Source organism: Helobdella robusta, assembly GCF_000326865.2.
Source record: "Helobdella robusta unplaced genomic scaffold HELROscaffold_41, whole genome shotgun sequence".
NCBI classification, from domain to species: domain Eukaryota; kingdom Metazoa; phylum Annelida; class Clitellata; order Rhynchobdellida; family Glossiphoniidae; genus Helobdella; species Helobdella robusta.
This window is the reverse complement of record NW_008704941.1, coordinates 163269-175627: the sequence shown is the minus strand read 5'-3', so window position 1 is coordinate 175627 and position 12359 is coordinate 163269. Positions and strand designations below refer to the sequence as shown.

The following is a 12359-nucleotide window of genomic DNA, read 5'->3' as shown; positions in this document are numbered from 1 at the left end:
TTTTGAGGTGTGATGAAGAAGACTTTGGTAACCTACATCCTTATGACCCAGAGGTGACCCATGATATAAAGGTGGTACAAACCGAGATGAAGGAGTTAACACACTTGTCGGACGAACAGAGACTTCAGGTGAGGGAGTTGGTCGCGATGTATGCGGGGGTATTCCAGCCACAGGTGGGTTTATATCCTGCAGTACAACACTGTATTCGGGTGGATAAGGAATTTCGACCTCGACGGCTGCGTGCCTACAGAATACCGGAATTGTTGAAGCAGGAAGTTAAGAATCAGCTGGAGATGATGTTAGAAAAGGGCATCATTACGCCCTCAACCAGCGAGATGGCGTCCTATCGTATGCATTTTGAAGAAAAATGGTGCTGTTCGGTTGGCAGTTGATTATAGATATGTGAATAAACATTCTGCGGGCGATGGTTTTCCAGCTCCTGATGTTCAGGATGTGCTACAGAAGGTCAGCCGTGAACAATACATTAGTAGTTTTGATGCTAGGAGCGGATACTGGCAGATACCGATGGAAGAACAATCAAGATGGCTCACTGCATTTGTTTGTGATTTTGGTTTATATGAATTCACCAGAATGCCATTTGGTTTGAAATCAGCAAGTATAACTTTCGCCAGAGCAATGAAAAGGTTGACAAGTGAAATACAGGATTTTACTGAAGCATATATAGATGACATTGCTGTGTATTCTCAGACGTGGGAGGAACATATCCTCCATTTGAAAAGGTTCCTTGGTATAGTACAGCGGTCCGGTTTGACATTCGATGTTCAAAAATGTCGATTTGCACAAAACAGGGTGCCTTTTTTGGGACATATGGTCGGATCTGGGAAAATTGATGTTGACCCATTGAAGCTCCAGAAACTACAAGACATCCGGCCCCCAACGACGAAGAAGGAGGTGCGGAAGCTGGTTGGCTTCTTTAACTATTTTCAGCATTTTTTGCCGCAGCTGGCCCAAACTTTGAGGAATGTTACAGAGCTTACAAAGGGATCGAACAGTGGGGCGATACAGTGGACGCAGAAACACCAACAAAGCCTAGATGCGGTAATATGTCAATTAAGAAATATTGGAGGGTTACATTCAATTAATTATTCGCTCCCGTTTGGATTAATCACCGACGCAAGTGACCATACCGTGGCTTGTTGTTTGGTACAATCGGATGAACAGGGAAATGAACGTCCCATTGCGTTTGCTAGTAAAAAGTTAAGCGATACCCAACGACGCTGGGCCATTATAGAGAAAGAGGCGTACGCTATCTTGTGGGCACTTCAGAAGTTTCGAGGTTGGATCTGTATGTCAAAGATCTATGTGTATACGGACCACAATCCTTTGACTTACCTTACAGAAGTAGTACCAAAGAGTTCGAAACTCATGAGATGGGGGTTGGCTATGCAGGAGTTCGACCTGCATATCAGATATCGAGCTGGTTGTCGAAATGTGGCTGACTTCCTTACTAGGCCGGTAGAGCGAGCCGCAGCAGGTAGCATCTGATGCCCACACAGGAGTGAACATTCTACCCCGTAGAATATTCAACTGTTGGGGGGGAGGTGTGTAACAGTTGGAGCTATAGATGCAGCGCTAGAGAATTAATGATATAATGCCCATGCGCGAGAGACGAGGTGTGGGTATGTAAGCGAGGTGAAAAAAAAAACGAGGACGGACATCTTTGTTAACGTTGGGAGGTAGCGAGTTAATTAACGTATTCTGATTTTGCCTTAAATTAAGTTGGTAATTAGTGGTAGATAAAACAACATTTTGTTAGTCGTTCTTCGTAATATCTGTGGGTGGTTAAAATAGACATTTGAAGAACCAAACATATCGAAACGAGAAGAAACCTCGAGAAATAACCCTGGTGCACCGTGTTGTCCGGAGGCCGTCGCTACAACAGCATTCGCACACCCCAATCACACAACTACAGGGCAGCGACTACACTAAAAACATACACACCTTCTGGTTGGCAGTACATATAACACTATCATATCAGTAAAGACAAAGACCCGAGGGCCGTCGCTACAACAGCATTCGCATACCCCAGTCACACAACAACAGGGCAGTGACTACATGAAGAAATATACCCACGTATAAACACATTCCATAAATTCTCCAGAAGAAGGCCGTTCACCGAGTTGACGGAGAGGTATATAACGTCGGTGTCCACGAAACTAATTGTGAAGGAAGTTGTACAGAACCCCAGGTGTAACACTTACAGACTTGATATAAACTGTTAACTTTGTTATTCAATTTGTTATCCCAGTTGGACTAATTTGTTGTTTAATAAAAGATGAAAACTTAAAACCTTGAGAGTTTTATTCTGTCTACCCCTAACTCACGCTACATATATGTTTAAAATTTGATGAAAATTTGTTAAAATCTCTGAGTAAATCCATGAATGCAAGGTGTCTAAGTGTTATTGAAAATAAAGGAAACAAAATAAACTATTGAAACTTATTCTATTCACTATACACTTTAAAAAATAAATTTTTTTTTCATTTGTTCCTATCATTTTGACCCAGCATTTAAATCATTAAAATCATTATTATTCTGTTATCTAAGACCTATTAAGCTTTAAACAAATTTGTTTACATTATTGTGCTTTAAATGTTAACAGAAATATACTGTGTAAATATTATTTAATATGGCCCATTTGTTTTGAAGAAAATTAAAAAAATCCACCGTTCCTATCATTTTGAGCCGCACTGTATATATTAATATATCATTTATATGATTAAAGGTTTAGGTATATGTGCACATTGTATATTAAGTAATTTACCTTAATTTTGCATTATATAGTTACATTTTTTGGGATGTTTGTACGTTATTATATGCTTGGCATGTACACTTTTTACTTAATGTTATATTGTATGGTGGGTTAATTATATTGTTTTTTTCTCTTGTTGGGAACATAGAAACGTTCAGTTCGTGCCCGTTAATAATAAACGTTATCATTGTTATTAAAACAACCTTTAACTTGGATATCATATTCTTCTCCGAATCATCAGACACACTTTTATTGAGCAAAAGTCGTTTGGCCAGATGTTGTTTATAATAGCGCTCAAACACATCTTTTTCTTGCAAGAACCGAAAAAGAACCATGCTTTTGTCCAGCACTGTTTCTATCTCTTGCTCGGACATCTACAATGGGAATCAAAAAAATAATCCAACAGTTTGTACGAAGTCTTTCATATCTTTCATTTATTAATAGAAACACCAATTATTCTTATAAACGTTTGAAGATAAGTAGAATTTAAAAATAATTTTTTCAATGAATTTTAAAGCATGGTTTAGAACCTTTGTGAAAAAATACTTGAATGAACACCATTAAAAATGACAAACAACAACAATAAACGTTGTAATATATTCAAACAAATATGAAAATTAACAAAACAACGAGACAAACCCCTTTCACTCCTTTACGTAATCGATCATCAATGAATAATGACAAGTATTCAGGAGACTTGGAGTTAAGGTTGATAAAATGCTCAAAGTCTGAAGATATCATTTGTTTGAAAAGTCTATCATTGCTGAATGACTCATGCAAAAAATGATCAAATCGATCCTTCAGATCCAGCAAACTCTGTCAACAATCAAACAATTATGTTATGTACATGAAAAGAAACAAATCTTGTAAGAGCAAATTAAATTAACTAATAAATAAACATTCGGGTATTAAAATATTACAAAAAACTCAGAAAGTAAATGGTCAGAATTTTTGTCCGACTCTGACTCCCAAGAAATTTATAAAATGCTTGCACCACAATTTTAATAAACACAACTGCCTTGCAATAAAATGAGAAAATACTTCAAAAAAATTTGACATTTTCAACGTATAATTAATTTATTTTTTTTATATATTTAGGTTTTTAAAAACGTTGAAATATAAACAATTTCTGGCAATAATGTGCATTGTATATTGTCTACATGTAGATTAGAAAACCCCTTTTTTTGTTTTTCTATGTCACAGAGATACAAATGTCAAAGTTGACAAATTTAATAAAAGCAATAAAAAGATAAATCAAAAGTGATTAAATTATATATATCTTCATAATTCAATTCAATGCAAACAGTTTTTTTATTGTAAAAATGAAAAAACACAAAATGAAAAAAACACAAAATACTCAAGAGAAATTAGTAAAAGGACGTTATAACAACATGGCAGTCTCAAGAACTTGCATCAAAACAACTATTTCGTGCAATTGCATCTTATTCATTTAGAAATGTAGGGTTTGTTTCTTAGGTAATGTTTGCACTAAAACAACCAAAATCTTGGAAGTAGTTTATTTCGGCATTCAATAGACAGGTTAAACCAAAAAACTCCATTATAAAAGTTAAAAAGGTTTTACTGAAAATTTTAACATAAATTTCAGTTGTAAATTATAAAATCATCATTTAATTTTTCATTTAACTATTAATACAACAACAACAACACACGTTTAGACGGCATTTTCCCCGAGATCATTTAACTATTAATAATAAAATAAATTAAATTTAAATATTAACATCAATTTATTTAGCATTTATGTATAAACAAAATTTTAATAAAATAAGCCAAAATTTTTACTCTTAACAGTAAACACAGCATTCTTTTAAAGTTGCATCAATTTTTAAAACTTAAAGTAGTTACATGGCAAAATACTATCATTGATAAAAATGATTGTGTATCGTTATACATTAATATCTTCTAAAAAAAATATGAACTTGATAAATCATTTTTAAATTGTTAGAATTTTCTGGAGTTTGATAAAAGATATCCAAACCCTAATTCTCTAAAATTTTGACGCTTGCAAAAGCCTCCAACTTTGACACTTCAATGTATCAAAGCTTAGTATAAATCACTGTTCCAGCCAATCATGTATTTTTGTACGTAGAAAAGAATTTAAGTAAAAGATTTTTAGTTGTAAACTAATTTACGTCTAGAATGCCCTATACATATGAATGATGCTATTTACATCAGCCATATCCTAATAAATAATAATAAATAAATTAGTTAATTAAATTGAACAGTGTTAGCCTTGAAACAATTCTATTTGAAACGATTTTATGGCACACGAGATGAACCAGGTAGTGTGGGGAAATGAAATGCTTTGAAACTTATGCGGTGAACTGGTTCAAATGTAAGCGTCAGGGTTTGCTGATCGAAGTGAAGCACTATGATATTAAATCCTTTTTGGTAACGACGCAATGCGGAACGTGATAGATAAGCGCGAACCTGGATGGTAGGAGAGAGAGAGAGTACGAAAGAAGAAAGCTGTTAAATAATTAGGAGTTAATTACGTAGGTAGTTGGTGTTCGATAGTTGGAATTTGGTGGTTGGTACAGTTTATATAAATAGGTACGTGGGTGGTTGGTAGTCTGTTATACGATGATAATAACGACAACACGTCCAACAAACTACACGTCATTTCAGTAGCCGTGAAGTGACCGCACGTGTAATAACCTACACGTCAGTTCAGCAACCGTAAGGTGCCAGTATATTCAGCAACACGTTCAAGAAAACGTGAGGCACTTAGCGACAGCAAAGTGCCAGCACATTCAGCAACACATTCAACAGTGTTAGCGTCAGGTGGACAGTCACCTCACAGCAGTCAGAAGTACAGGACGGCCCACAAGGACATTTACCAGACAATTGATATTATATACTGAACAATTGATACGTGGACCATAACTATTTAATTTATTTGGTTACTTGATTTTATTGTGCAAAGCTTGTTTCTATTCAAAAATTGCAAGTTCTTGTGTTGTACCGAGAAAGAACTCTTAAATTTGGTGTCAGAAGTGGGATACACACTAACAAAAGAAGAAAGTGTGCATCCGTGCATGTAAACAGCAGAGTTTCCACTCGAGGAAAAACCAGAAGGCACGGTTTCAAATCAAGTTATTAATTTTAAATGAAAAAAATTTTTTGTAACTTGTAGCAATAACTGTAACTAATTACAAAATATTGGTGATAAAAGGCTTAATAATATTCAGAAAATACCTGTTAAAAGTTTTCGTTAAACTCTAATAAATTCGAATAAACAAAATTGGTGCGTCAATTAGTTGAACCACGTTGAAAAGTAACGAAGCGAAGTTACAAAAACAATAACAAGGAAAATAACATACGAAAAATGGATCGGCAAACAAGATCAAAAATCAACTAGCCTGAAGAAAATGTTATGGGCTCGATACAGGCAGCACAAATAAAAAAGTTAGAATTGGAAATTCTGATATTAGTAGAAGAGTTGAAGTTGAAAACGGAAGCAGCAGCAGATGACAAACGAAGAAAGGAAGAAAGTCCAGAAACCGGTTGATGGCCGAGGATGAGGATAGAAGGATCCGAAGAGAAGCAGATATCCGTGGTATGGAACGCAACCTTCAAGAGAGAGATCCAGAAGCACAACTTGGAAGAAATTCAAAACACAATTGAAGTCATGAAACGAGTGAGGCCGATGATTGACATGTGCCCGGCTGATCTACAAAGAATTATTCCATATTTCCAGCTCGCAAAAGATATGTTTGACAGGTTAAAAGATGAAGGTTGTTTGAGGGCTGACTTATTAATGTCCAAGTTGGATGCAAAAATGAGAAACGTGCTGAACGAAATCAATAAAGATGATTTACAAAATTACGAGGTAATTAAACGGCAGATACTGCAACGATGCAATTTCTCTCCCATAAAACTAATAAATTTTTTGTATCCAGGAAGACGAATGTATCCGGCATTTGCTGCAAGACTACATGGTTATCTCAGATTTTATATTCGGGTCATTTGACCAAGTATTATCACTTCTGGTGGCAGATCGAATAAAGGAGCTGCTGCCGAAAAACATGTTGAATTGTATCCTTACAGGAGAGGGTGAGGAGTAGTTTACCCATGATCAGATGGCCGACATTTTGGAGCGCTACGAAGCCAACATGAATATAACATGTTCTACCTATCTCACGGCAGGGTATAAGACACGACCGATGATGGATCAAGGTGGTATGAACACAAAGTGGCGGAAATTGGAGATAAAAAAGAGGCCCATTTAACAGTTGGGTGTTGTACCTGTGGTAACACCGGACATCTTGCCAAACATTGTCCGAAAAAATAAAGGACAAACCAGCAAAACGTGTCATGAGATGCCAAGTGACGTAGATGTCAAATGGCCCATTCAACGAACAGACCCAAAATGGAAGGGGTAAAAGGACGCAAGCCGAATGATTTTTCAAAAAGCCCTTCGTGAAGGTTCAGATACATGGTAAACAATTCTGTGATGCTCTGGTGGATAGTGGAGCAGAGGTACGTTGCATCAGCAAAAAATTTTTTGATGCTTTAAACCTAGATAGAATGGGTCAGCTACAAATCATAGGACTGGATGAACAGAGCAAGAAAATAGACGCCGCCTGGGTAACATTGACTTCCCAACCGAAACATTGGGAAGTCATTGCACCAGTCGTGGAGGCTTGGTGTGCCATAATGTTGGGTGCCCACGAAAGGCCCCTTTGATGTGGTGGAACGTTTGAGGGGGACATTAAGATATGCTGTGCCGTTTGTGAGGTTAGAAGGTGAGACGGGAAACGCTCCGAGTAAAATTTTCTAGAAGAGAATGAAAACACTTAATGGCTCAGGACACAAAAAACAGATGTTTTATGATTCTGAGTTTAGGTTCACCCAATGTGAACTAAGGGAACAAGAAGTCAATAATAATATTAGTATACTTGATGTCAACAATTCAAATGAAAATTATGTCTAACTACAATAATGACAGTAGTAACAATATTGATAATATTACTCAATTTTTTGTCAGCAATTAAGATGAAAATGATGTCTACAATAAAGATGGTGGGATAGATAATGGGAAGAAGGAGGTTAATGGTAATGATGGTGGGGCAAATGGCGGTGCAGACAATGAAGAGAAGAAATTTAATAATAATATTATCGGTGGCAATGTTGATGAAGATGTGATGAAGAAAATTGACACTGATAGGGTTGGTGCAATGAAAGGTGATGTTGGTAGATGATGACGAAATATTTAGCAATTGTAATGTTAGGATGGTGAAAGCTGTTGGTGAACAAGTAGTGAAAGAAGACGACAAAGATAATAGAAACGTTGGTGCAGTAATAAAGCCGGAGAAAGTCGGTAATGATGATGACGATGATAAAGATGGGGACAATGAAGATGAGAATGACATACACACAGCTGATACCAATGGTGGCAGGGGAGTAGGAGGGGAAGAACAAAGGGGGTGCACAATGGAAAAGGAGGAGTTCATTCTAGAGCAACGAAACTGTCTCTCACTTCAAAAATATTGGCAGTATACTAAGATCAACAAGAAGAATTTCTGCATTGAAGATGATGTGTTATTGTGTTATATCATAAGGAGACAGTTGTAGGTCACAAGGTAATAGTGTTGGAGCTGGGACATGATGCGCCAACGGCTGGGCGCATCACAGCTAAGTCGACCAGGCAACAGATTGCTTTGAGATTCTGGTTCCTTAAAATGTCGAACAAGATACGACGGTATTTTAAATCATGTGAAATCTGCCAGTTGAGAGCTCCTATTCGAACATCGTAGAGGATCCCCATCACCCCTATTTCGAGGAACAGTGAGATGCCGTTTTCCCATTTAGTCATGGACTCTATCAGATCGATGGCACCACCGGAGGCGGAAACCAGACCACAATACAACTATGCACAGGTGGTAGTAGATTTGTTCATTTGTTCACAAAAGGCCAACAGCATATCCCATGAAGTCCATCAGCGCCGGGGTCACGTGCGGATTCTCCTGCAAAATTTTTATGACCTTTTCTGTGCCGAGAATCATCAGTTCAGACCGAGGTACCAACTTCACCGGTCGGCTCACTTAGGAGATGTTAAAGTGATTGGGATGCAATCCAAGGTTCAATTCTCCAGGTCATCCAGAGGCGTCAGGAGTTGTGGAACAGTGTAATCAATCACTAAAAGCGATGATATTCAAGTTAGCAAAAGATCGACCACGAAGTTGGCACTGGATGTTACCTATGGAATTTGCGTGAAAAACCCTCGTCGACTACGCATGTGAGTCTCTTCACAATGTTATTTGGTACGTTGCCAAGATGTCCCATAACAATTTTAAAGAAATCATAGACAGGAGATCGTTGTCTTCGTTGGACATTGGTAGACGACCAGACAAGTATTTAAAAACTCTACGGAGTAATCTGGAAGAAGCAAAAACCTTTGCTGAGGGACATGCGGACCGAGCAACAGCGATATATTCATCAATACAATTTGGGGAGTACTGACTCAGTTCCGGTTTGGAGATTTGGTCATGATACTGATACCTGCATGCTACGAAATAAGTGGTATAATTTTTTGTGGTAAAGTTGACTGTATTGTTTCAAATTTCAGGTTACAATGATATATAATTTGTGGTTATAATATCTGAGTTATTGATAATTTGTTTATAATTTAGTTGTTTTTAAGTTTAGTAGACACGTGGTTTTGACACGCGGTTTTGATCAGATCGAATTTTTCATCAAATTAGGTTCTCGATTTTTGACATGGATCAAAATTTTTGAGAGAAGAGAACTGGCCGAAGAAGGGCAATGCAGCCGGTGAAACAGCCAAAAGATCGCACCAATGGTGCGGAAAGATCAGATCGAATTTTTCTTAAAATTCGGTTCTCGATTTCTGACATGGATCAAAATTTTTGATAGAAGAGAATTGGCCGAAGATGGGCAATACAGCCGGTGAATCAGCCAAAAGATTGGTGCGGAAAGATGTCGCAACTGCTTTCTTCGCTAACCGACCGAGTGAAACAGTTGGAGGCAAGAGATGAAAAGAATTTATTAAAAATCGAAAGATTGAAGACGGATCTCGAATCGGAAAAAAAGGTAGCAAAACCTTGTATCAGTACTTAATGGGTTAATGTGATCACCAGAGGTGCAAAAAGTGTAAAAAGCCTGTAAATCAGCCAGTAGTGACCAACACCACTATTGGTGTGATGCAGGAGAGAGAAAAAGGGAAGAAAAATGTTTTTATCCACGGAGTACCAGAATCATCTACTTCATATGTGACAGATGAAAAAAGCACATGACGAAACCAAAATTAGAGAAATTTTCGTGGCTATAGATAAATCTGACGTTTCAGTTGCGTACTCAAGAAGATTGAGATCAAAAGATCCAACTAAACCTGGGCCATTATTGGTTGATTTGTCTGATGCTGCTATAAGGTATACCGTTCTCTTGGCAGCTAAAAAAATTGAGAGAAATTCAAATCTGTTTACATTAGTCTAGATTTGACAGTAGCTGAAAGACAACTTGATTATAAATTGAGACAGGAACGAAACAGATTAAATGCAGAACTCGGTGCAGACTTGCCCTTTCGATATGGCATCCGAGGAAATCAGGTGCAGAGATTCAGGAAACTTCGTTAATTTAAATTCAACTCATGATAGAGAAGGTTTTCTAAACAGACACAACACCCTACACTGTATGTATTTAAATGGTACTTTAGATAACAAACTGAATGAATTCAGAGTTGTTGTTGAGACGTATAATCCATCGGTTGTTGGTGTAAGTGAAACATGGTTCAAAGATAGCTCAATTGGTAATATAAAAAACTTTAATGTATATAGAAAAGATAGAAATGATGGACGTAGTGGTGGCGGAGTGTGTCTGTTTATCAATTCATCTGTCAATTCTTATGAAGTCAATGATGATGTTTTCAACAGGAGCAAAAGCAAAATTGAACAAGTATGGGCAGTTATTTGTCTTGATTATGATAAATATTTGGTGGAGTGCATCTATAGACCAGATAAATTTGTGGATATGATTGATCTTGAACTTGTCTTCAAACAAACTAGGTATTACGTAGACAATAAGGGTTTTAAAGATGTTCTGATAATGGGAGATTTTAATTTCTCATCAATAGCATGTTTAAACGGGTCAATCGCAACAATTAAAAATGTCAGTGGTATTGAACACAAATTTAGCGACATAATCAACGACACGTTCCTCTATAAACATGTTAACGTACCAACATTTCAAAAGTCCAACGGTGTAACAGAAAACACTTTGGATTTGATTTTTACAACGGAATCAGGAAACGTATGTTCAGTAGATCCAATTTTTGTTCTCGGTAATATAACTCAAGGTCATCTGATTTTGTTGTAGAAAATGTCGCAAAACAAAAGTCTATATACAAATTTTTATATAACAAAGAAAATTTTAGAGAGATATATCGAGTGATATCTAATGTAGATTGGACTAAATTATTTGAAAACATGACTGTACAACAAATGTATGACCAATTTCTTTATTACATAAGTGAAATAATCAATATTTTTGTACCCATAGTCAATGCAGCAATACGTCGTAATAAAACAGCTCCATGGTCCAACTTATATTTAAAATCACTTATCAGAAGAAAAAAGTGTTTAAAATAAAAAAAATAACATTCGTAAATGAAGATAAAGATTTCGAGATGAAGATAAAGATTTCTGCAAAAATTTAAAATCTGAAATTTACAAAGCACGTCTTTGTTATGAGCAAACATAAGTTGAACGAGCTAAAGATAATCTCAAAATTCTTTACAAATATCTTAATAGTCAGCAAACAGTGAAAAAGTCAACTGAGTCTTTAATAAAAAACCAAATGGCGAACTAAATCACGACTCAGTTGAAATTGTAAATCTAATAAATGCTAGTTTGTACTTGAAGACAATAATAAAATCCGCCTTTTTATGTAAATGAAAGTAATTGTAAACAATTTATAGACATGATGCCAGATGATATCAGTTATGATCTATCAATCAATCCTCGTTTATAGTCTCCATCCGTTATGGGTCGGACTTTTTTCATTCCATTCATCAGCTTCTGTCTCCAAGCCGATCTATCCATTGCACTGCATCTGTCTCATTGAGACCAAGTGCCTTCAAGTCTTCCTGTATGGTCGCGTCCAAGACTTCTTTGGGCGACCTCTTGGGCGGGTGCCAGGCACCTAGTGCTCAGCAACGAAAATTATTGTATTGTTTTCGCTTCGCTTTACATGGCCAAACCATCGTAGGCGATGACGACAACATGCATTCTTCAACGGGCACAGTCCCGATCGGTTCAGGATCTCGGTTCCCTCAGGTCAACATGCTGCATCCAACGAATCATTTTCATGTCAGTTCGGTGAAGCTGCTGTTCGAGTTTTGTTATCATCGGTCACGTCTCTGCACCATACATCCACGAACGGCGGCATCAGCTGTTCCAGTACAATCCCGCACATATCCCAAATACTGAAATGAAGTAACAGTTTCGATCCCGGTAATCGTATCATCATCTGTGCCTCGTTGTCGCGAATTGATGCATGCGGGGCATACGAAATCAGTCACTTTCTTCAGTGAGCCGGTAATTCTCGA

The 12359-nt window shown here is 37.0% G+C and overlaps 1 protein-coding gene across 1 annotated transcript in view; it reads right to left on the bottom strand.

The window, feature by feature from the left end:
- HELRODRAFT_84693 (hypothetical protein) overlaps window positions 1-12359 on the bottom strand; it is a gene marked incomplete at both ends in the record, with an annotated part of 55440 nt that overhangs the window by 18678 nt on the left and 24403 nt on the right. Inside the window, 2 exons of the mRNA XM_009025293.1 lie at window positions 2977-3147; window positions 3413-3589. Coding sequence (XP_009023541.1) covers window positions 2977-3147; window positions 3413-3589 — 348 coding nt within the window. The remainder of the gene's footprint in view (window positions 1-2976; window positions 3148-3412; window positions 3590-12359) is intronic.